The 25978-nt window shown below is 46.9% G+C and overlaps 1 protein-coding gene across 4 annotated transcripts; it reads left to right on the top strand.

Moving 5' to 3' along the window:
* Positions 1–3446: 3446 nt before the first annotated feature.
* On the top strand, positions 3447–25978 carry CTTNBP2NL (CTTNBP2 N-terminal like). Of its 4 annotated transcripts, none has more exons than XM_027695349.1 (5): positions 3447–3504; positions 8508–8615; positions 19061–19291; positions 21094–21201; positions 21969–23450. In XM_027695349.1, exons 2-5 carry the CDS (start codon positions 8517–8519, stop codon positions 23448–23450), a joined length of 1920 nt encoding a protein of 639 aa, XP_027551150.1. In that variant the 5' UTR covers positions 3447–3504; positions 8508–8516. The 4 variants fall into 4 exon arrangements, with proteins under 4 accessions (XP_027551150.1, XP_027551151.1, XP_027551152.1 ...); XM_027695350.1 differs by having other exon boundaries at positions 3476–3529; positions 21969–25978; XM_027695351.1 differs by lacking the exon at positions 3447–3504 and adding an exon at positions 3609–3632.

Here is a 25978-nt window from a genome sequence, read left to right as displayed (position 1 = left end):
CGTGGGCACCTGAATATATTCTTTATTTTTTAATATATTTTTTCTGTATGGGCTCAGCTATGAAATGGTTTTTTTCTCTCATCTGCACTAATTTTCTGGATTTCAAGGCTGCAGTTGTTTATTTGCCATCCCTGAGACCACCTAGGACGTTTAGGACTCTCAGTCCCTTCAGATGTTTGCTCTTCAGCTGCTGTGGGTTCACCAAGTGTCCTCCCCAAGCCCCAGAACAGAGAAGCTTTTGGTGCCAGATGTTCCCTGATGTAACTCATGTATCCGTGACCTTTCCAGGCTCAATTCATCACCAGTCAATCAGCCTCACGCAAAGCTCTTTCCGCACAAAGGTCTCCTTTCTCCTGTGTTTCCAGGAGTGGGACCGGGCAGCGTCAGGAATGTTCGCAGCAGGAATGACCAGCGAGCAGATGATCCCGCCGATGACCTGTGCCAACGTGGAAATACAGGGAAATACAACCCCTCCCTTGCTGCTCGAGATGTAAATGTCAATAACCTTTCAGCTGTAATTCTTGGGACTTGGAAAAACAGTTCCAGCGCAGCAGTTCTTGGAAAATCCGAGCTCCCGTTGAGCAGCGAGTGCTGCGGACACGCGGGGGAGCTGCAGCCACGCGAACGAGGGAGCAGATCCCATCCACCCGGGTTCCATACGCCGGATTCCCGGGGCTCGGAGCGGTTTGGGGCTGCAAACCCGGGCCACGCCACCGGTTTGGATTTCAAACGGTGATTGACCCCAAAGTCAACACAGAAGTGCAGGAGGTGGGGACAGTCTGTGTGTTCTGGGAATGTTCTGTGCTGGGAATGGATGTTCACTGCAGTGATGTGCGAGCATCGATCCCTCACTGAGCATCACACCCGATGTGGATCTCTGTCCCTACCCACTTTTCCCCCAAAGCCCTTTTTTTCTAGGAAGATGAGATGCTGTGGCAGTTTACAGCCAGTTTACAGATCCCCCTGGCAGGCTGCACGTCCTGCTCTTGCAGGATGTGGTGAGTTAAGTCAGCTTTTGCTTTATCCAACTTCCTTAATCTGTGGCACCCCATGAGCCCCCTTCCCCTTTTCTGAGCAACCCTCCTGCAGGCAGCCCATCTCCCTCTGCCAGCAGCCATCTCCTCCCCTGCTCCTACCCAGACTTCCCAGAGCATCCCCCTCCTCTTACACCCTCTCCAGCCCATCCTTCCTTCTCCAAGGGCTTCACTCAGCACCCTCATGTCCTAGTGAAGGTGTTTAGGAAGTAAAGAGAAGCCTGTGACGGGAGCTATCACCACTTTTCATGTATGTGATTAAAGGATGTCTGCCCTAAAACCATATTTCAAGGATAAAAGAAGAGACAACAGGTGAAAAGCAGAGAGACGGGAGAAGCCCAGGGTGAGAGAAAGGTAATTACAATTATAGGTCTTGATATACCAACTGCTTGTGGCAGTGCCACAAGGGCACTTCCAGCCTGGCACGGCTCAGGAGAGGTAACCCATGTGCTTTTTTCCCCCCTGGGCTCTGAGACAGTGACACCAGAGGCGCTGCAAAACTTCCAGTATTTATCAAGGCTGGGAAATAATGCTCAGACAGCCTGTCTAGACAAAACCATCTTCTGAACATCCTAGACACGAGACTGCAATGGTTAGAGGTGACATTGTCTCTATGTAAAGTCCTGTCACCATGTGACACCTTTTTGCAGTGGCTTTGGACACTGCTGGTTTCGTGGCAGGTGTCACAGGCCTTGTGCTGCAGCTCCATGAGTTCCCAGCGCTTCCCCACAGTCACACTCACAGAATCACAGAATCAATGAGGTTGGAAAAGACCTCTGAGATCATCTGAGATCAACCTATGACCAAACACGGCCTTGTCAACTAAACCAGAGCACCGAGTACCACATCCAGTCTTTCCTTAAAAGCTTCCAGGGACGGTGACTCCACCACCACCCTTCCAACATCTAATCACCCTTTCTGTGAGGAAATTCTTCCTAATGTCCAACCTAAACCTCCCCTGGCACAGCTTAAGACAGTCCCAGCAGTGGGAAAAGCCACTAAAAACCATTTTTTTCAGCTCATCGGAACTGAGCACGTTAGCAATGCCGAGTGAGCACATCCCGTGGAAGGTCAGGGGTGGAATGATTTGCCACGTTCTCCACAGAAAGGTTCTTGTTCTGGCTTAGCAGAGTGCTGGGTAAGCAGCTCCGGCAGCGAAAATCCTGCTGCCCTCAACAGTGTCGGTGACCCTGCTCCAGCTGAGGCATCCATGGGCAACATTCCTTCCAGCAACCCTTTCCAGCGTATTCAGGGCTCTTTCCTCAGCTGACAGCAGGTAAATAAATCTAAACACTGATTTTTCCACAGCACCTCCATGCCGGGGAGTCGCTCGGTGCTTGTGAAAGCTCATCAGAGGGAAGTTGTGACAGGCTGTAAGGGATGTGCCCAGGTGAGTCACACCGTGAAACATCGCGTGGTGTAATGGTCCTTACCAAAGAAAACACAAGTGTTATAAACACCCTCGGGCAAACCATCAGTCTCAAGAGTGAGGCCAACTTCAGGCTGGGCTGCCATGAAGGGCAGGACCAGGAGGTGTGAGGGGAGCAGGGCCCAGAGCTGCTGTGAGGGGAACGGGACTGTCCCGGGAACCATGAGGGGAACAGGGCTCAGAAACCTATGAGGGGAGTGGGACTGCCCTGGGAACCATGAGGGGAACAGGGCTCAGAAACACTGTGAGGGGAGTGGGACTGCCCTGGGCACCGTGAGGGGAGAACAGCTCAGAACTGCTGTGAGGGGAGTGGGACTGGGCAGTATGAAGGGCTCTGGTCTGCCCTGGCCACTGTGGCGGGCACTGCTTTGCCATGGGTACTGTGAGGGGACATGGGTCTGCCATGGGCACCATGAGGGACTCTGAAACGCACCGCCCTTGCACGGGCACCATGAGGGGCTGAGGGGCACTGTCTGTTACGGGCACCATGAAGGGCTGTGAGGGACTCTGGTGTGCCACGGGCTCCATGAGTGGCACACTCCTGCCCCGAGCCCCCTCCAGCTCAGGCACCGCCGCTCTCCCAAGCAGGGGCTCTGCGGGGCTCCTTTCGATCTGTTTTTATACATCTCATTCTCGCCGCCCGGGCCCTGCTCTCGGGTCCCCGCCCGTGCCATCGCCCCAGCGCGGGGGCGGTGGCTCGGGCGGCGCCCCCGGCCCCGCCCGCGGCGGCTCCACCCCGCCCGCGGCGGAAGTGACGCGCCAATCACGGCCGCCCGCTCGCTCCGCCGCGAACAAAAGGGATTTTCACTCTCCGCCCCGCCCTCCTCGCCCCGCCCGCTCCATCTGATTGGTTGCTGCCGCCGCGCCCCGCCCTCTCCCCGCCTCCCTCGCGGCAGATTGGCCCTAGGGCGCGGCGGCCGCAGCGCTGATTGGCGGGCGCGCCGTCAATCAAGGAGGGGCGGGGCAAAGGGGCGGGACGGCCGATGGGGAGCGGAGCGGCGCGGCGGCGGCGGCGGCAGCGGCGGCGGCGGCGCGGGGCAGGTCGGTGCGGGGCAGGGCAGGGCAGGTCTGTGCGGGGCAAAGCGGGTCCCGCCTCGGGCTCCGCGCTCGGTCCCGCTCGGTCCGGCCCGTCCTGGCGCGGCGCTGCGGCTGCGGGCGGGCAGCGGCAGGTGCGGGGCGGCGCGGGCTGAGAGAGGGGCGGTGGCGGGGCCGCTGCGGGCGGGGGCGGCCGCGGCCGCGGCTTGGGCGGTACCGCGGGGCGCGGAGGCCGCGGGGAGAGCGGGGGGCGTTCCCGGGGGCTGGGCCGGGCCCGGCGCGGCGGGGGGGGGCGGTGCCCACCCCCCCCCCGGGACCCGCGGTGCCGCCCCCGGTGCCGGGGGAGCTCGGGGGGCTCCGGGCGGCGGCGGCGGCGGGCTCGGGCTCCGCGGCGGCGTTTCCCTTTGTTTCGGTTGCACCGGCCCGGTTGTGCAGCTCGGGAGGCGCCGAGCCGCCCCCTCCCGAGGTGCCGGTGCCCGGGATGTGCCGCTGGAGCTGCCCCGTGTCCCGGGGTGACCCTCGTCCCGTCCCTGTGCCGGGGTCAGCAGCGATCGTGTGGCAGGAGGGGGCGAGGCTCCCCCCGGGCTGGGGGGGCTGAAGGTCAGCGATGGTTTTGATTCTCTTTCAAGGAGCTGCACAGGGGCTGTTCAAGGACTCGCACAAAGCACACGCTGAAAATTTTGCTGATTTGCTTCTTTTCCCAGTAGTACTTAAAAAAATAACAGTGTGAGGATGTTTTTTGGGGGGTAGATGCCCTTTCTCTGAGATAGAGACACAAACCCTTCTCATTTTAACCTAATCCTCCACAGTTGTGATGCAACGCCGGGTAGCACCGTGGATGCACAATTATAAAGTGCATCTTGGCTTTTTTTTTCCCTATTACATAAACATATCGTGTAATTATTGTAACGACTCGAACATCACGCTACACACGCAGCAGCAGTTCGGGGAACTTGTCTATCAGGAGTTCCCAAACTAGTCATTTGGGTTCTCCTGGGAATGCGATTACACGACTGCCCGTGCTGGCTCCTGGAAAATATCAGCCCCTCTTCGGGGACAGGCAAGAGAAAAGGAAGCTGATTCAGGGTTATGGACATAAAGGCATTGTTGCATTGGCACAGCTTTGGAAATACCCTGTTTCGGAGGAAAAAGGAACAACGAGCTTTGTTCTTCATTATATTATTTTAAGTGGAAGAGTTTTGAGCTTGCAGAGGATCTTGAAGCTTCCACCTGACAAACTCCCCTCTCAGTGCCTCGGGCTGGTCTTTGATTGCTGCCCTCTGCCTCCAACCTTTGCTGCAAGTCGGTGGGTGAAGTTCCCCTGTGCTGGCAACATTCTTTCACTTGGTTCGTGCTCGTATGTGTGTGAGACAAGTGAAATGGAACCTGGACTGGTTTCATAATCACCTCGCCGTGATTCAGGGCGAGGAGGAGCTGCCACGCTCTGGAAGCTTATCTGTTTTGTTCCTCAAGTGGCACATGCCAAAGATAACTCCCCTCTGGTTTGTTAGCTTGTGTGGTTGTACGTACATTTCAACTGCTCTTGATGGTTATTTTCAGTTAAATACTGGGAAATAACTTTCTTAGAAGAGTTTTATTTCCACTCACGGTCTGCTGGGGAGACTCTGATGGTCCATAGCTGAAAGGAAGCTCACCTTTAGGCAAGCAATAAGTAATTATCTTTGTTTATGCTCTAAACTCGGGCTTATTGTCCAAAAATGGTGCTATATCTCAGGCTCAGGGCAAAATATTTATACCATCAGACTAAATAATGAGGTCCTTGTGGTTTGCTCTGTGATTCCTCTCGGCCTGTTTCCCTGGATGGGAAGGGATAATGTGCCCTGGGAATTGCTAGATCTTGTTTCTGATGCTGGGAAACTCAATCTCCCGGTTAAAGGTTTGGAAACAGAGGGTCAGGTTCCCCAGCTGAGGCATCCAGATCCCTTTGGCAGAAGGGGGCTGTTTGCAAGGGGGAGAACTGGGTGATTGAATAGGGTTGGGGTGATCTTTTGTTAAAAAGTGGGAAGAGGGAAGGCACAGGGATGTGGAGCCTGAAAGCAGCCTTGCAATGGTCAGGCTCAGGAGCCTGTGATGCTGAAGGGCTTGGAATGGATTTGGGTTTAGATTTGGACAGGGGGAAGAGGAGCTCAAATATGTGCTTATTAGCTCTTTGATCCAGAGATGCTTCTTGTTCTTGTAAAATAACAGCTTAGAATGAACAGAACTTTTTTTTTCCCCCAAAATTTTCAGCTCCCTGGGGTTGAGTGGCCCTGAAAGGGAACGCTTGGGGTTGTGATCCATTCAGCATAACAGGAATCTGCCAGGTGGGTTCTAGAAGCTCCCTGTGGATCCCTGCAGAATACAGGTGCATTTTAATGGTTTTTTTAGGGCAGTGACCTTATTTGTAGCCTCTGTTCCCAGTCTGTCCCCTCAGTGTGGGGTAACTGATGCCAGGAGAGCAGTTAGAGGTCTAAAGGCAGCAGGTTGCACACAAGGAAGCTGAGGCTGCACCACTTCTGTACCTTTAATGTTACCTCTTGTTGTTGTATAAATGATTGCCGTTGCAAACTGGCTCCTGCTCTTTATTTCTCTCAAGTATTTTTACCTGTATATTTTAGGCCAGGGCTTGTTTATGTTATTAAGCTGATTAAAGACTACAGAGGCGTGGTAAGAATAGCAGGGCTTATTCCTATAACACTGGGAAGTACAAGTCACAATGGGAGTATTTAGGATATAGAATAGAAATTATTACTGCCCAGACTAATAGCTTTTAAATGCCAAACTGCAGCTGGTAAGAGTGAGCTGGTTGGTAGCTCATAGAGAGATGCAGCTGCACATTTCCATGTCATCCCTTTTTAAGGGAAAAGCCTGGATACAGTCACGTTGGAAGTCCATGTTCAACACTTACTGTCCTGGGGTGACAGAATTAGATGATACGTTTTGTTCCGAGATCTCAAAGGAAACTTCTCCTTTTTAGTTCTGGTTTATAATGCCAGAAAACCAATATAACTTGGTGAGTATCTGGCAGAAAAAGTTATTTCCCCTCAGTACGGATTCGGTCTTAGCACCTGTGAATTTAGCCTGAGCAAGGACTGGGGTGGTTTTGTGCATCTCCTGAGCAGATGTTTTGGATATTCCACATTTAAAAGCTGCCCAGGGAAGTGGTGCAGCTCAGACTTAAGCACCAACACAAGCATAGTAAATATTAAAGGCTAAAAATAAGCCCTCTCTCCTCACCCTGAATGTCTGCTTAATTACATTTTAGCATTAATTTGCTGCTTCTGTTGCATTCTCTCCCTTTTTAAGAGAAACAAGTTGTAAATCACACTCTTTCCCTGTGGTCTCAGCTAGGCAGGATCCTCGTGGGGACAGAACTATCCAGCCATTCCTGAAGCTGATGCTCAGGTTCCCATCCTGGCCCACTCAAGGTGTGTTGACTGCTCAGAAGGTGTTAACTCTTGCTAAAGAGTGACCAGCACTATCCTGGCCCACCAAAGTGTGATTTGAGTCAATAGAGCGAGTTTCCTAAGTGACACCCTTGTGTCAGCTCCAGATCAGGCTTTTTTAACAGATTGAACAGGTTTTCCAAACACTGCACTCGTGGTTTTTCCTCTTGAATGTGTGGATGCAATGCTGACAGATCCATGGGGTCCAGTTGGGTTGGGTTTGGAACAGCCAGTCCTGGGCACTTCCACTGATGTTTCCTGAGCAGCCCATGGCAGTGGGAGGATGAGCCAGAAGAGTCTGAGAGTAAGAAATGTTGCTGCTTTCTGGAATTTCATGTGAAACACTGCATGAAGCGTGTGATGAGAGCCTTCCCTGCTTAGCAGAGGGGCAGGGAGCACATTTCTCTGATTTCTCTTGCTGTATGAAGCTACTCGCTCCTCTCTGAGCAGAACTTTCTGTTCCCAGTGACTGGAAAACTGCTCTGGCACAAACAAGACAGAACTTGCTTTTGTGTATAACTCTCCAAGGCACAGTTATGCAAATCAGTTGTAAAGGAGCAGTGACTTCAGACAAATTAGGCTTCAGCTGAATGTTTTAGCTGGATAAGCTTCTCCAGTAAAGGTCAGTTTAACCCTTTATCACTTGCCACTGGAGTTTGAAGTCTCTGAGAAGCTTCTTGGTGCTGTAGCATTTTCTTATTGACATGAAGTTTGGTGAAACTTGGACTCAGAAAAGTGTATTTAACAGTTGTGCAAAGCACAAGACTGTCTCAATGAGTATATCTGCATTACAGCCAAGGATTTAGTCTTGCAATTATTTCCATTTTTAACAAAATAATGTAATGAAAAGGCTTATTACTGGGCAACGTTAAGTGTAGCAGCAAAGATGCAAGGGAATAAAAAGCTTCTTTAAGTGCAGTTCAGATGATGGATCTCTGTTCTTATGTAGGCAGTAAAATTGTATTTAATAAATGATGGTGATAGTGAAACAGTTGGAAGTAGTGGTAATTAAATGTGTATTTTCCGTGGCATTGATTTTTGTAAAGTGGTTTGGGCCTGTTCCATTAGGAATGGATAATGGCATTCCTAGGAAACATATCTCAGCACTGCAATATTCCCTTCACCATGGAGCTTGTGTGGGTGGCCCAGCTTGGCCTTCATTCATCACAGCTCCTCAGTGATGTTTGCAGCTGCGTGATCCAGATGTGTCATTTACAGCTTTTAAATATCCATGTTTTTCCCCCCCCCTTTCCTGTTAACTTTGGCTACTTCTTGGGGAATATTATCCTGTCCCTTTAGCCTGCACGCTCTGCCCTCACCATCTGGGTGTGCATATGTTCCTGTCCCCTGGGAAAAGGTGGCAATGCATCTCCTACAACTGGTCTTGGAAGCTGGAGAGAAAATGATCCCCTTGTTTATTGTTCCCTTCCCCCCCTCAGGGCGATTTGCAATCCAAAATCTGGAAGCTGAAGTTAAATGGAGTTTATATGTCACGGCTTCGAATACTGATTTTAATGTCCAAAGAAACACCTAAACTAAACTCTGTTCCATTTTTTTTTCCAGGTTTTCAGGATGAATCTGGAAAAACTCAGCAAACCAGAACTACTGACGCTCTTTAGCATTCTAGAGGGAGAATTAGAAGCAAGAGATCTTGTCATAGAGGCCTTAAAGGTATGTTGTAAGCACCAGGATAAGAGGCAAAAATGACATCAGTTCTGCTGTTTGTAAGTTCTGCAGAGCACTTGTATCCAAGGTGAAATTGGGAGGCAAAGACTTATTACTGGCTCAGAATCCCATGTTAATATCAGCAAGATTACATAATAAATGCTGTATTATCCCCTATGCCTTGGAATTCATTATGGGAAGGTGGCTGCGAGGAGCATTTCAGCGTTGAAATGCAGCCTTACCTGCGTGTTTTCATCCCTCCTGGTAACAGAACCATGTGTTTCTGCTGTGCAGAAGCTCCCTCAGAATTCCTTTGTTGGTTTTGTTCTCCTTTAGCAAGGAAAGGGCTGCTTAAAGCAGGAACTCTGCTCGCCAGGAGGGCTCACAGATTAGTCTTTTATTGAGAATAACGTCACAAAGTGAAAAGCACCCGTGGCTTTGTATTGACTGAGCCACCATAAGCTGGCACTGCTGAGCCCCAGACTTATTATTTCCCTTTGCTGGCACAAGCATTAGTGTAGCCTTCCAGTGAGGCAGAAACCAGCTAAAACTGCTCAAAAAAAAAAGTCAAGTTTAAGCCACATCAGTGCAGGTGAAGTGGTGGTGGTGGTGTGAGCACACGTGATGGGACAAGGGACAATGGTGCTGGAGCCTCTTCTTGCAGGGGTTGTTCGTGGTGCAAGAAAACTGGCTGAAGTGGTGTGGTCTGTGGTACTCTCTGGCCAGTTTGTTGTGTTAATATTAAGCCTGGAAAATAATTTTTAAAATGTGTAATACTGCTAGGAGACCTGGTTGGCACTCAGCCTCAGTAAGGTGGAAAAAACCCCGTTGGTATAAATGATGGAAGGGGTCAATTTTTGAAGCAATGAGTTGTGGCAGGGTTGAATATTGAAGGCTTTTCCAAGCTGAGCTGTCACTGCTGATAATGTTTAAAATTCCCAGCTATTTCAAAAGAGGAATGGCAGCTTGCAGGCCTGGGAGCTGCAGGGCTTGGTTTTCCAGCAAAAGCTTCTGTAGCTTGATTCCAAACACCTTTTAGGGGAGTAGAGGGATGTCCTCTGCTTATGTTTGCTGTTAATTGTTTTTGCATTTAAATAATATTTTCATTTTGGAGGTACATCTTCACCCTCTCAAAACTATGGGTCAGGTGGAAGGTTTAGCTCCTGTTTTGAAAGAGATTTGTTTCTCCTCTGTGCTGGAATCTGTTTTCTCATTCTGTGTGGTCAGAATTTGTTACCCAAACAAGCCTCACTTTAATATTTCAGTGTGAAATGCGTGTAATGGAGCACATGGGAAGGAATGCAGCAGCTCCATTCCAGAGGCCTTTTACTGCCTCCCTTCCAGTGTAAAGCAATTATCTCTTCTGTTGAAATTTAACCTGCAGTTCCCTCTCGTGTGAGGACATTAATACAAGTCAGAATACCCTTTGACATAATTTGTCAAGTCCTCATAACTTGAGATGAAATTAAATGAAATTGTAACCTATGCTTGATAATTATGGAGTATAAAATACCGAGCTAATCAAAGGTTAGTGCTGTTTTCCCCTTCTCCTGTGAGGGATATGCTGTAGGGTTTCATCTGGAGATTGTGAGGAAAGCTGGAGGTGGGAGGAAAGGGCAGGGAAAGCTTCGAGTCAGAACTGGCTCTTGCTGCCTCCTGAGCATGAAAATTGCAACCCCTGAAAAGTGGCCAGTGCCTGCAGCAGTGGGAGATGTTGCAAATCTCCAGCTGTGCTGCTCCACACATCCAAAAGCTCCTTTCCAGGGATGCTGCAGCCCCAGCCTGGCTTCCTGCTGGCAGGAGCCCGCGCTGCCCTTTCCATACGTGGAAGGAAAAAGTCATGTAACTGCTTAATCTGGTGGCTGGGCAGAGGTTCAGCAGCAGAAAACTCCCAGCTTTGCTTTGTCCACTTATTTGGAATATAGAGCCAGAGAAATCCTGGGGTTTGCTGTGTTTTTCTCCTTGTTTGCTGATAGTAACTGTGGTAACAGCTTTACCGAGCCTTCCTGGCTGAAGAGTTTGATTGTGTGTGTGACTAATTAAAGGAAACCTTGCTAATCTGTTTACTCACGTTTTGATACATTAAAGTGCTGCCCAGAAGAAAAAAAAACCTTTTAAGACCGAATTAAAGATTGAAGCTCTGAGAGCATTTAGTTTAACTTGCATATATTGGACAAATTGAGCTGTAATTTGCCCTGAGAGGGGTTGGAACACCCAGGGCTGGGAGAAGGAATTGTCTGACTGTGGTCTCACAGCTCTCTCTGTTCTTTAAGTGTTGTGGACTTTATATCCTACCTCAGCTGCCAAATTTCTTTGGAGGAGTGATAGTTTTATGGGAAGTGCAGGTATATGTTGGGGAAAAAGGTGGAGTTCAAACCTCTGAACTTTATTAGGGGATTACACGATCCTAAATCATGACGGTGATTTTCCCCAGCAGTTACATTAAACACATCAGTGTCAGTGGTTAAAAATCAGAATTTTATCTGCCTCTTTACTTCCCACATAGTAGCAAAAATGCATTTCCCTTCATGGGCTGATTTAACTTCTAGTTCATATTTAAGTGCTTCTGAACTTTGGACATTTGAGGCAAATCCTTTGCTACATGATAGGAAAGGACAAGAACTTGCAGGGAAAAAGCCCCTCCATTTGTAAACTTGTAATTTGACTATAACACAGTCTGCAATAATTGATCCTCCTGCACGCTCAGAGACAAACATTTTGCATCTGGCATTTAGCAGAGGGAATCCATGCATGCAGATGACAAAGCTTAAAATAGTTTCCCTCTCCCTCCTGGTATCAGGCCCTCGTTGGTTGGCACTGGCCCTGCTTCTCACTGGGGGTTCCAGAGACCATTTGTGCTCCTTTGCTTTCCTCCCTGCCCAAATCTTTACTCTTTCTTCTTTGCTGTGGACATCTCTTCACACCCCACCTGGAGCCAGCAGCTCTCCATGTGCTGGGATGGAATTTTAAACTCCTGGGATGTATTTGGTGCTCCCAGAGCAGTTGTTAGGTCACCTCTAACTGATGCTTCCAGCATATCAGGATTTGTCCTCCCTGACTTGTGTCCCTCACTGCTCTTGTTTTTCCTGTAGTTTACTTTTTTCCTGTATATTGGAGTGCTGGGCATTGTGGATGATTGAGGACAATCATCCCTCCCTGTGAACCTGGTCTTGCCTTTTAATGCCCATTTAAAATTGTAATATTACTTCAATTTCAACAATTATTTATTCAATTATATTGAATAAAATAAAATATATTGAATATATATGTTATATATACTTCAATATATATTATATATATTTCAATATATATTTCAATATATATTACATATATATTTCAATATATATTTCAATATATATTATATATATTTCAATATAAAATATATTGAAAAAATAAAAATATTATTATTCAATTATACTTGTATAAAGTGAACAAGTTTACTGTGTTCAAAATACCCTTTCCCAGTGCTTCAGTTTGCTTCCTCTATTTTAAAATCTCTTTGGAGAAAAAAACCACCTTTTTTTTTTTTTTTTTGCCTGAAAGTAGCTTCCTGTCCACTACATAAATCTCAGTGTTGGCACAGACCTTAAGTCTCACTTCTTATTGTGCTCCTTTTCCTGTAGTTATAATTGTGTTTATATCATCCAAAAAACCCCAGATGCTGTCAGAGAGTTGCATAATACTAAGAGTTAGGAGTCCTTATTGCTGTGTGGAAAGGATTGCAGGAACCACAGGTTCATCTTCTGAAATAGCACACCACGACTGGAAACAATTCAATATTTAAATGGGTCTCTAGTGCAGTGTTGGAGCACTTTGTTCCCTGCCCCCCTGCTCTTTAAAGAGAATTTTCCATACATTAGAACTGAAGTCCTGTTTACTTTTAGAAAACAGGAAACAGCTTTCTGGCTTTTTTCTTTTATGTTAATAAGGCCTCAGGCAATTTACACTGGGATAGAAACTATTTTGTGTTAATGACTGGGAGCTGGTGTTCATCTCTTTGTTTCTGAGTTCAGTGATTCACTCTAAAGCAATATTAATGCACTGCAAAATTAAGTGTTCCTTTGTCAGTGGATTTAGAAACTAAGTTTTACAGAGCAGTTTCAAAACCTGAAGCCTACCTCTTGTTTAAAGGGAAAGAAAAGCTCAGTAATACAAAACCTTACTGCAGATGCTGCTAAATCTTTTACAGATGGGGCAAATTGGGCTTTTGCATCACTTGGAAAGCAGCTTCCATGGAGCAGCGTTCCCAGGGGTGCTGTCCTGCTGGAATGCAGCCCTTCCTCACAGCTTTCCTTGCAGCTTCAGGGAAGTTTTTTGTTTATTCCTTGCTGGAAGCAGCACAGTTTGCCAGGATCTTTCAAAAAAAGTGATTCTCTTCACCTCCTCAGTGCCCAGGAAGGTGCAGGAGAGGGAGCAGAGAGGTGTGGGAGTGGTTCCCAGGCTGGAATGGCTCCTGCTCGGAATTTCAGCTCTCGGGGTGTCGTTGGGCTCCCTGGTTTAGGGGTGACCAAGGTGCAGTTCCTGAGCACGGTGCCATCCCTGCACCATCTGGGAGCTGGGCACAGCCAGGCTTTACACACTGGGCCAGAAGCTCCCAGAGAAAGAAATTGCAATTTTATGCTCTTTGACATTTCCTAAGAAAACTCCTTGCCCTTCTCAAAGCTGATAACAGGCCCTACATGTGTTAAATGTGGGCAGCTCTCGTTTATCTGGTTTGTTCACTTGATATAATGATGGCAATTAAGACAGAAGCTGCATTGGAGCAGTTTACTTTGTGGCTCTGTGCCTGCCATTGCTGCAGAGCTGGAGCTAAAGCAACACTGGGAATCCCACTCCAGCCTTTTTTGACATTTATTTTTGGGCAAAGCAAGTGGTCCCCACCCCCATTTCCCTTCTCTCTGTCAGTGGTTGCTGTGACCTCAGCCTGTCTTTATTCCCAATATCTGTCTCTGGGGAGAGAAGCTAATAAGGAAGTTCAAGGCAGCAAGAAGCTATTTAAAGATTATTCCACTCTCTGCTGCATGGAGGAGGAACTTCTGTGCAAATTATTACTGGAGAACTGCATACACAGTAGCTACAGTTAATTAACAGTGTGTTTGCCTTGTGCTGATGAACTCTGAAATTACAGGCAGGAGGAATCCTCTACATTGTGTCCAAAAAATACTTGAAACAAAGTCTTGGAAATTCCCTGTTTGATGTTCCAGTAAAACAAGTTGTAAAGATTATTGAATGCAGGGAGAAAACGCTGTCACATAAACAAGGTTTCAGTAAAAGGAAATCTTGTATTAAAAAAATCCTACAGAAATAGGTTATGGGAAACATTCATCCCAAACCAGTCCAGAAATCCCAAGAGGAAACAGTAGCTTTTTCCTAAGAAAGCAAAGCCTTTGCTTTGCCTGCACGGGAAATATCTTGTCAGTTGGGTCAGATATTGCTTCTGCTCCATAAAACCAGAATTATCTCTTCCCAAATGGACTAACAGTGGTCCATTACCCAAACTGGAGCTCAAAACCAGCCAGTTTCACATGGAACCCTCTCTGCTGTTGCCTAATTCTTCCAATCATCTGGAGTTTTATTTTTAAGAGCACTTGATGTGCGTGGCTGCTTCCTTTTTTAAAAGCAGCCCAAGCTTAAAATGTTATCTTCTTTTCCTGTTGGGAGAGGGCAGTTTATTAGTCTTCAAAACTGCTGAGTAATCCATTTAATTGCTTCAGGAGTTGGAGTGTTTTGATAGGAAATTCCCAGCTGCATATTTGAGATGCTACAGGTGGAGGTGCTAAAATAGGAGATCATCCAGTTGCAGAGGATTTCATCTTCTTTCAAAGCATAGTTGCTGCTGTTGGGAGTATATATGTCATCTCTGATCCAGATGAAATTTTCCACTCCTAAGTTAACAATGCATTTTGTAACCTTATTTCCTTATTATCAAAGCCTTGTATTCCTGAGGATCTCTGTGTTTCAGTAGGTTGATAGTGGGATCTGAGATCGAGGTTTTGGGCTCAATAACGGAATATTTCTCTTCTATCATCAAGTTCCTTCTGTTTTGAAAGTTGAACACCTGTATTTAAGACTGAACTCCAGTTCAGACAGGACAAAATCCCAGTTGTTGGAGATGTTTGTGAGTCCTCCAGTGATGGAGAAGTTGAGCTGCAGAGTTGTCTCAGCGAGGAGCACGAGTCACTCTGTGACACTTCCACACCTGCATAAAAGAGCCTCTCCATATTATGGCACTGTGACTTCATTTTCAAAGAGCTGCCTCGATGATTTTTGGTGACTGCTCTGCAAAAAAATCCCTGTTTGCATTCCCAAGTGCACGGTGGCCCAAATGCCAAAGCGCTGGGTTTGTTTTTGCAAACGAGATGTGGTCGGTGTAGGATGACCTGGTTAAGACTTTTCCTAGTCTAGACAACTTTAATTAAGTGTTTATGCTCTGCTGGCTATTAAAGAAGAATAGCTGGACTTGAGAAAGCTCTTAATGTTATGACAGTCTCATCTGTTTGTCATGCCAGTGCAGGAAAACACTTAATTGCTCAGAGTAGCAAGGAAGAACTACTTGTTCTTTCCCAGACAGGAAATAAACCATCCCACTAAATTCAACAGAGATCAGTGCTGTGAGGAGCAGAGGAAAACAGGGCTTTGGTTACACCTCCAGTGTTGCAAAAAATGGAGGGGGACACACCTTAATCCCAGTTCTTTGAGATTTTATTAGGAAGAACTTGCCCAGTAAAAGCAAGGTTTGTTTACACTGTTGAAACACTGGTGCCCTTTGGAAGGGTCTCTCCCGTGTTCCTGTGTGGTTGTGGAATGACCAGCACTGGGATGAGTTGGGATTAAGCTCATTTATATTTACAGGCTTTTTAAAGCTTGAGTCACGTAGAAATTCCCTCCACACTTATACTGAGGTTTCATTGAGTCATTTTTATAAATTCTTCAGAAAAACTGAAGATTCCCTGTTCCTGAAAAAAAAAACAACCAAAAAAATAGTCTGTAGTTTTTCCTGTGATTCATTAAACCAGGGCTGCCCCATTATCCAGGATTGCCCTCCCATTTCCAGGGCTGATCTTTTCCTTCCTCTCCTTTTTTTTTCATTATGTAAAGTTAGAACAATATCTGGAGCTCTGATCAAAGGTATCCACAGTTCCTGATGGGTATTGCTGATAGAGAGGGAGGGGTTTCTGGGAGTGTGAGCTGTTCCTCTGTGGTTGTTTACTGCAGGGGTTAAAACCCAGCTCCAAACAGGATGAATGTCCCTAATTGGATTTGGTTATGGAGAAGATATGCAAATAAAAGTATTCTGGTTTCATTTTTTCTGCCTTTTGTCAAGGCAATGCAAACACTTCTCCCTTGGAGAGCAGAAGTTGACTTTGTTAATTTTTTTCATGCCACTCACATGGTTGCACCTTAGAATGCAGGTCCAAGAGTTGGACTCAATGATCCTTGTGGGTCCTTTCCAGCTCTGGATATTCCATGGCTCTGTGACTGCAGCCCTTGTATGCTCAAGTGAAATATTTGCATTTTTGATACTGGCACATCAGGAAACAGCCATTCCAAGAAGTCCTGGCTTCTGAGCTGCCTTTTTCATTTGAGCCAGGCTCAGTCTGTGCTATCTGAAAGATGCCCTTGTGCAGTCCCATGAGAAATGGGTGACAGTTTGCCAGTCCTGTTCCCTGAAGGGGTTTCTGGGGAAGTGCCCAGCGAGGCTGGCACGGGCTGGCTCTGCATTCAGAGCTGGGAGCTTTGTTTGCCACCCTGTGCCAGCTCAGTGCCATTCACAGCATCAGCAGAGTCAGGGCTGTGTGGGGCTGCTGCTTGGAGCCCTCCACCAGCTCTGGAAAGCTGCTGTGCTTGATTTGGGATGGTTTGGTTGCTGTTTGTGCTCTGCTGGGAGCAGAAAGGCGAAGCACATCTGATAAAAGTACAGGCAGCGTTTGTTTGGAGGCAAAAACATGTCATTTGTGTGCCCTGGCAGGAAAAGTGCAGCTTGGATCAGAACCCTCCTGTGGGTCACACAGTGCTTGGCTGGTTGAAGGTGCTGAAGTTTGTTCTAAATTAAACACCCTGTGGTTAAAGGCACTAGGACTCACTCCTGCCTTGCAGTGCTGCAGGTGACTCGTGCAGAGGAAAACCCACATGTGTGGCCTCACTAAAAACGTGCCAATGCAGAACAGAACAGAGCCATTTGTATGGAAAAGTGAAGGTGTGAATTGTCATGGTAACCAGTCCTTAGGAGACAATATGAATCCAGAAGAATCCAAGTTAAACCTGGGATTTGGAAGGTGTTATTCCCTGGCACGGGTTGTGCTGTCAGTGGTGCACGTGGGAATGAAACAGCCCCAGGTTTTCACAAATGCTCAGAATCCCACAGTGAAAGAGTCACAGGTTTTCACAAAGCCCCAGAACCACTTCAGTAGAAAGCAATGATTATATTTCTCCCAACCAGGACAGCTCTGAGGGCTCTTTTGTGTCTCGAACTGTTTTCCCTCCTGTGTCTTGTTGCATAAATATCTGTTTTCACATGGTTTCTTATCATGGTGGTAAACATGCAGATAATACTTTAATATCTGTGTGTTTATGAAGTTTTGTTTAGTTTTCAGAACTTCACAGTAATCATTCAGTGGGATAAGCCTATTGGTATCCTAACAAACAGATTTCCAGATGGAATGGCTGATTCATCATCATTTGGGTTGGAAAAGACATCTGAGCTCATCGAGTCCAACCATTAAACACTGTAAATGTGGAGCCTGGTACATGTGAGTTGTCTTAATTCTTACATGTCACCAAAGAAACCTCATCAGTCCTGTCTTGCTTCTTGAGAAACTAAACTCTGTTTAGTCTGGATGAGAACATTAAGGATTTTATTAACAATTCACGGATTTATAGGCTCTGGCAAGAATGAAACTCTTTAATTGCTCAACATGAAATTCTTTGATGGTGACACAGCCAAGGAAACCACACAAACTGCTTCTTTCACTGATGGGACAGTAAATGATTAAATCTTTTATTGAGCAGGAGTTGGTACTTACCTTCTTTGCTTTCACACAGTTGTGGAATGTAAGTCATGGCCATGGCAGGTAGCTGTGGTGTGAGGATGTTTGTAGACTGAATGTATTGTGGAGATGCTGGTTTTAAGCAAGATTTTCCTTTATTTCTAGTTTGTCTGGGGCCACTTAGTTAAAAATCACTGTTCAACAGAGACAGTGAGAAATTAATCAAGCACATAGTTTTTCTAACCTCCCTGGGGCTTTTTTCAGGCTGAATAGTGTGGGTTTGCCTCTGTTCCAGCTGTGGGAATGAGAACATTTACAAAAACCACTTGCAAGACTCAGGTGTCTCACTTGGAGGGCAGTTGTGAAGCGGGGAGATGCCCAGCTGTGCATCTGATCCAGGCCAGAGCTGGCTTTACTTCCATATTCTAGATTTTATTGTCTTTATTAGTGGGAAACCACCAGCTTTTCATAGAATCATTAAGGTTGGAAAAGACCTCCCAGATCATCGAGTGCAGCTGATGACCCAACACCACCTTGTCCCCCAGCCCAGAGCACTGAGTGCCATGTCCAGTCATTTTTGGAACACCTCCAGGGATGGGGACTCCACCACCTCCCTGGGCAGGCCCTTCCAATGCCTGACCACCCTTTCCCTGAAGAAATTCCTCCTGATGTCCAACCTGACCCTCCCCTGGCACAGCCTGAGGCCGTTCCCTCTCCTCCTGTCCCTTGTTCCATGGGAGCAGAGCCCGACCCCCCCCCAGCTCCCCCCTCCTGTCAGGGGGTTGCAGAGCCAGAAGGTCCCCCCTGAGCCTCCTTTTCTCCAGGCTGAGCCCCCCCAGCTCCCTGAGCTGCTCCTGGTGCTCCAGCCCCTTCCCCAGCTCCATCCCCTTCCCTGGACACCCTCCAGCCCCTCAATGTCTTCCTTGCAGTGATGGGCCAGAGCTGGACACAGCACTCGAGGTATATTGCCCATTTTAAATGTATTAATGAGCATTTTTATTAGCTTGGGGCCCAGCTGAAACCTTAAACTTAACAGCTTTAAAACCCCTTCTGATGATAGAGGGATTATTGTCCTCGCCCTACACTTACCTTCTCGTGGTATTAATATGATCAGAGTGTTTGTCCCTTTGTTATTGGTGTGATCAGAAGGTCCAGGTGGACTTTTTTTTTTTCAGTGGCATGGGCTGTGCTGCCTTTCAGGTAGATCCCTTTGTTTTATGAATTACCCTCCTGTCTGTTAACCTTTAACATGACACACACTTGTGTTTTTTCCTGTCTGAATGCTCCTATTCTTATAGCAGATAACAGGATATGAATCAAACTGTGTGGAGTTCTCTTTATCTCTAAGTGGAAAACAGAGAGAGAGGAATATTAACTACAAAATGCTTTCTTCTTTAGCTGTTTTTTGTTGGGTTTTTTTTTGCTTCAAGGATATTAAAATGCAAATTTGTTTTTGTGTTGCAGGCCCAGCACAGGGACACGTTCATTGAGGAACGCTATGGCAAGTACAACATCAGCGACCCACTGATGGCTTTGCAGAGGGATTTTGAGACCCTGAAAGAGGGGAATCATGGTGAAAAACAACCAGTATGCTCCAATCCTTTATCTATTTTGAAAGTGGTGATGAAACATTGCAAGAACATGCAGGAAAGAATGTTATCCCAACTGGCTGCTGCAGAAAGCAGACACAGAAAGGTAGGTTTTGCTTCAAATAAGATGTGCATTTTGGTGATATGTTAACTTCAGCAAGAACATTTAAATCCCTGAGGTTTGGTAACTGAAAGGACTTTGCACCTTTGTTTAAACTTCTCATTCAGGGATGAATGATGCAGCTGGTAAGTTTATTAGTTATAATTCCAAAATCTGAAGCACACACAAGGTGTTTTTGTTGGGACAGTCCAAAAAGGAACTGGCTTACAGCTGGGAGGGTATAGTGCTTCCCAAAATGTAGGAAAGGATCTCTGGAAGATGGAATTCTCAGCAGAAAGTCACTGTTCTGCTTGTGGCTTGTAGTGAGTGGTTGTTGAAGAGCTGGTGCCAGGTAGTTATGGGACAGCACCTCCTTGTGCTTCCCTAAGGAAGTATGGAGTGACCAGAAGTATTTTCCATGCTATTTTGCCTCTTTAATGAAGCACCTGTTATTCTTCAGACGTAGTTTTAATGCATATTGGCATCAATATAGTCCTTGGTTCCCATAATTCCACAGAAATAGAAGCCTCTGGAAGTGACAGCAAGGCTGTGGTTCACTTTTCAGCCAAATATCTAATTAAATCATGCTATTAAAATCAGATATTTTTTCCCTTCTCCTTCTGTTCTTCCTGTCTTCTGTGAAAATCTCCCTTATATACTTAATGATATATAAGCATTATTTGGAAGCTTAAATTTCAGGAAGACGGAGCTTCTGAGGAACTGCTAAGGAGGAGCTGCTAAATTCAGGTTGAACATGTGTTGGGAGAGCTTGGAGTTTTGGTGATGAGATACAGCAGATCCTCTTGGAAAGTTTGTATTCTGGGTGGTTGTTTTTTTTTTGTTGAGTTAATAGAATTTCAATTATTCATGTAATTCAGCGTTAAAGCTGAAGGAGCTCCTTAACTGGGTCCTTATGGGAAGCAGTTTCATTTCAAGAGCTCATCTTGTTCCTCTTAAGTGGAGGAACAAATTAATGTTCTTTAAAATAAACTTGGCACTGGAGCCCTCAAATCCCTGTAAGGCACTGGGGAGAAGCCTGTGTGGGAATTACTGCTGGATCCATAGCAAGGACTGTCCTGTCACTGCTGTGGCCCATGGATGCAGCACCTCTGCTCCTGCTGGGGTTTGTATTGATGCTCCTGCCAGGAAATTCTGAGTTTCAAGGCACAACAGGCACAGACTGAAATACAGGGAGTTCCATCTGAATATGAGGAAACACTGATGTATTTTGAGGGTGGCAGTGCACTGGGACAGGCTGCCCAGAGGGGCTGTGGAGTCTCCTTCTCTGGAGATATCCAAACCCCTCCTGGATGTGATCTGTGCAGCCTGCTCCAGGTGAACCTGCTTTGGCAAGAGGGTTGGACTAGGTGGTCTCCAGAGGGCCCTTCCAACCCCAGCCATCCTGGGATGGGAATGTTCATAACAGGAACTTCTCAAGGCTGTTCCACAGCGTGGAGGAGAATCGTGCAATTCAGGTATTTAATAATAAAATGAAGATGTGAAGATAGATGCAGTGTGACATTTTCCTAACTTCTTTCACAAACCAACTCAGTTAGACCAGGTAACAACATAGCATTGAGCCTGTCCAAAAATGTGATTTTGAGTTGAATTTGGATGTCTGAGGCTGCAGTGGTCGCTCTCATGTTTTGTTTGGACCTGTGCGAAGGCACAGATCTCTCTCTCCCTGCGGCTTTGGACCTGTGTGGATGTCTGTGCTGATCTCTCCCTGCTTGTAAGCACAGCTGGTCTGTGCTGATCTCTCCCTGCTTGTAAGCACAGCTGGGCATCCCCTGGTGTTTGTTTGGCAGGTGATCCTGGACCTGGAGGAGGAGAGGCAGCGGCACGCCCAGGACACGGCCGAGGGGGATGATGTCACCTACATGCTGGAGAAGGAGCGGGAGCGGCTCACCCAGCAGGTACAGTTTGGGAGCTGCTGATTACCCAGCCCACAGAAACCCCCGAGCTCCTGGGTGCTGAACCCCACAGGGATGTGTTGAAAGAGTAGCAGGAACCTCCCTCTCTAAGGCACTCCTGGTTTTTATCATTTTGCTGTGAAAAACAACCTTAATTTCTCGGGGCGTTTAGGTAGCTGAGCAGTGCTAAAAGCTATTAATAGGCAATCAGATCTTCCTTCAACCTGAAATCTGAGTGCTCAAGAACAGGACTGAACTTACAGTCAGTGGTGCTCTGTGTGCTCAAAATTCAGAATAAGTCATGAAAGATCTCCTGGGGGTGTTATTCAGAGATGCTAATAAATATTTAAGCCACTGTTTTCAGTTACTCCGGCGCTGCTGCCTTTATTAAGCACACATAACACATCAGCATTTTAAAGCCTAAATGCCTTTAAAAGGCAAACTGACAAAGTAGTAAATGAGGTGGAAGGAGGCTTTGCTCCGGCTCGCTTGTTCCATCAGTGCATGGCAGGCTGGGTGTATATCTCACTAAAGGTCAATTGAATTTCATACATGATAAAACTACTAGTAAGTAATAATTCTTACTACGTGCAAACTGAGTCATTCCAGACTGTCTTGCAGGTTCCTGGGGCAAGAACCTCTTTCTTAGCCATTGCCATCTTTAACCTTGTGATTTCTCCAAGATACACAGTTAACCCCCTTCCTTTTTGGGGCATTATCCTTCAAGGCTTTAAGGTTCCCTTAGAATCTCTTTTGTTCTTAATTTGCAGGTGGAGTTTGAAAAATCCCAAGTGAAAAAGTTTGAGAAAGAACAGAAGAAGCTGTCAAGCCAGCTGGAGGAGGAGAGGGCACGCCACAAGCAACTGTCTTCCATGCTTGTAGTGGAGTGCAAGAAAGCCACTGCCAAAGCAGCTGAGGAGGGGCAGAAGACAGCAGAACTGAGCTTGAAATTGGAAAAGGAGAAGAGTAAGGTGAGCAAGCTGGAAGAGGAGCTGGCAGCCAAGAGGAAGCGGGGTTTGCAGATGGAAGCACAGGTAGAAAAGCAGCTCTCGGAGTTCGACATTGAAAGGGAACAGCTGAAAGCCAAGCTGAACAGAGAAGAAAACCGTACAAAAGCACTCAAAGAAGAGGTGGAATGTCTGAAGAAAGCCCTGAAAGAGCTGGAGGCTTCTCAGCAGGAGCACAGTCCCTCTGAGCCCTTGCAGCCGAGCCCCTCGGTGATGTCCAGAGGTGTCACAACCGACAGTCCCCCGGTGAAATCCGTGTCTTGCCAGACCGAGTGTCTGCAGGCAGAGAGGGCAAACCCTGGCAGCACAAGCAAAGCTGTTCACAGCATGTTCCCCAGCCCCTCTGCACCAGTTCACTCCTATGCAAAATCCAATGGGCATTGTGACCCAGATGGGCAGACAGGTGGGGAGCCCCTGCAGACACACCCTGCAGAGAGCCAGGTTCAGAGGGAGAGATCTGCTGGTGCAGCCTCGGAAAACGCGGTGGAGAACGGGAGTTCTCCTGTAAGAACGGAGTCACCGGTGCACCTGATGTCCCAGCACCCTTCTGGGGGGGTCTCCCTGTCTCCCAGCAGCACAGCTGGGTCCTCCCTGACACCTTCTCCCTGCTCCTCACCGGTGCTGACCAAACGCTTGGTGGGAGCCTCAGCCAGCAGCCCTGGCTACCAGTCCTCCTACCAGGTGGGCATCAACCAGCGCTTCCACGCAGCCAGGCACAAGTTCCAGTCCCAGGCGGAGCAGGACCATCAGTCCAGTGGGCTGCAGAGCCCCCCCTCCCGGGACCTGTCCCCCACCCTGGCAGACAACTCAGCAGCCAAGCAGCTGGCCCGCAACACGGTCACTCAGGTGCTCTCCAGGTTCACCAGCCAGCAGGGCCCCATCAAACCCGTCTCCCCCAACAGCTCCCCCTTTGGCACGGACTACCGAACCCTGGCCAGTGCTGGGAGCCCCAAAACCGAGGCTGGGCACTCCCCCAGCCCTGTCAAGGTGTCCAGCCCGCTCAGCCCGTTGTCTCCTGGGATTAAGTCGCCGACCATTCCTAGAGCAGAGAGGGGGAACCCTCCGCCCATCCCTCCCAAGAAACCTGGCCTGGCTCAGTCACCTGCTGCTCCTGCTCCTCTCACCAAAACCCCTTGCCAGGCGTCCCCCCTGGGTGCCCCCATGGACGTGGCGAGCAGCTGCTCCAACAACGCTGTCGTGTCGAATGGCAAAGACCTGGAGATCCTCCTGCCAACCAGCAGCTAGTCTCCAGAAACTGGGAATGTGACATTCCACGGCTCAGCACCCTGGAGCTAAGACACTGTTTTTTCCACTCCATGTTATTTATTTCCATAGTAGCAGATTCTGTCTGTATAAAGCATTTAGTATATTTTTTTTCTCTTTTTTTTTTTAATAGGTAGGAAAATATTTTTGTTTATGAAGAAACCTTAACTACAGCTATACAGTAGCCTCCAAATGTCTCATGGCAACAGTCAGATCATTAGAGAGAACCATAATCGTGTGGTGGGACCTATCAACCTCTAATGGGACTGAAATGCTACTTTTAAATTATGCAGAAAAAGATTTTTTGCAGACTTTTTACTCCAGATGAACATTTTATAAAAGTGCCTGAACTAAGCCTGCAATATGAATGTGATTCTCGGGAAAAGGTGAGGAGGGGACCATCTAGCTGCAGAAACAAATCCTTCTGAGTCCTGAATGTTGAAACCAACACTGGTTTTCTTTTGAATTCTTTCCATTTGCTACAAGAAGTTAGCAAATACACTACAAATTCTGTAAGGTGACCACCAGACCAACACAGCCAGCCTTGCTGTGCCCTTCAGGACACAGCTCCCAGCTAATTTGAGGAAACACATGAGTTTTTTGGGGTAAAATGTAGCTGTAATACAATCCAGATACTTTTTTTTCTCACAGTATTTCTTGTCCATATAGTTCTTTTTGCTTTCCTCTCACACATTCTGCAGAGATGCCTGTGTGCTTTAAATGGCTAAACTCTGGTTTGTGGTGTGTCACCCAGAATTTTTGAGCTCCTCAAGCATTCTACTGTTGTGTGTAGAACTTCTGAGAAAAGGATCTTTCTGTTACTTGACAAAGATCTCACTATTACTTGAAAAAAAATCACTAATCCACATGACACAGTTTTTTTGCAACAGTAACATGGGATCTTCGACTATAAACAAAAGCAATAATTTTGTTCCTCATCTCTGTCAGTTGTGTCTGACTGACCTGGATTTTACCCACTAGCTGGCTTTCCTTGGCTGCAATTATGGAACCAAATCATTACTGCTGTGGAAATGAATATGTATATATGTGTAGGTATATCACACACATATGTACTAAACCACACAGTGTATTAGGGAAATCTTTATCTACTCACGATCTCCTGCCTAATAGGAAGAAGATGTGGCAATTAAAAAAACCATTTAGTGAGGAGTTGTCTAAGTTGGAGGCAAATCATGAGTGTGAAAAAGCATTTGGGCCCGAGAGGGGAGAAAGCAGCTGGTTCCTGTGCAGAAACATTTGCTGCAGGCAAAGCAGCCAGCCCAGCACGGTGGTTTTCTGAGCCACTGTGGTGAGAAATACAGGACAAACCCCCCCAGCTCAGTGGCAGGGGCTGAGAGCACGACCCCGAGTTAATGATCTCCGGTGTTGGATGGGAAATGATCCTAAATTTAGAACCTGGACTTGCTGCTCGGTGTCGTGCAGCCTTGAGAGCACTTCCCTGGGTGCAGTGTGGTGTTTACACAGAGCACAGCTTCCCACTGCCACAGACACCTTCTCCTTTGCCAGTTTTCAATATTTCCTTAGACAAAACACCTCTGTTGGGGGGAGGATCCCTGTGCCATGGGAGGATGCACTTGTGGCCATGGCAGGGAGGTTCCTTGGGGCTTTGAGCCTCGTTCCATAGGACAGCAGAGCTCTGGGCTGCTCTGAGTGACCCCACACACCATGGCAGGTTTGGACTAGAACAGAGGTTTGCACAGACCTTTTAGCAGCCTTTTAAATTGTGATATTATGGGCTGTTGTTCCTAATCCAGTGGAGCAGGCTGTGCACAAACAGCAGAGGGACAGAGGCAGCCAGAGCTAAATGGGCAGTGACCTTCTTGGAAGCACATTTATTACTTTTTTAACTAAGTATCCACGGGAAATTTTTTTTTCCTCTTGCTGAGAGAAACTGTAAAAATGGATGGGCAGGTGGATTTTGGCCCATGTATCCCTTCCAATTCAAAAGTGAGGCTTTTGTATACACTGCTTTAACGAGTTTCTTTGCTTTTACATTAATCTAACTGGTATTATCCCCTTTATTGATAGCTCTAGAGAGAGAGATACTATGATGAAGTCTAATAGGAAATGCACTGAGTACTGTTTCTTCTGAAATATAATATGGGAAGGGGGTATGCAAAAGAATGTATTTTTGCTAGTAGCCTAACTTCTGAGAGAGACTAAGCACAAGGGATTAAAATGGATCCAACTAATTCAGTAAGACATTTAGAGTTAGTATTTAACTGTTGATGTAGATTCTGTGTGGAAGCAACTAAATATTTCTTCTCTAACTCACATCTGTCCTAAGCAGACATTGTTGCAGAGTTTGTCACTGGCTAATGGAGTATAATGAAGTGCAAAATGTATAACACTAGTATTAATTCATTAACACTTGTAAATTTGTAAAGCCAAATGTACCAAGCTGAAGTCTTTAATCATTTTTATAGCTGATGGCATTAAACATGTTAAACATTCATATTATCAATAAAGGATTTTATTTTTAAGATGTG

The sequence above is a fragment of the Neopelma chrysocephalum genome, unplaced genomic scaffold, assembly GCF_003984885.1.
Source record: "Neopelma chrysocephalum unplaced genomic scaffold, ASM398488v2 Primary Assembly neopelma1_100, whole genome shotgun sequence".
NCBI classification, from domain to species: Eukaryota; Metazoa; Chordata; class Aves; order Passeriformes; family Pipridae; genus Neopelma; species Neopelma chrysocephalum.
This window is presented reverse-complemented; position numbering and strand designations above follow the sequence as displayed.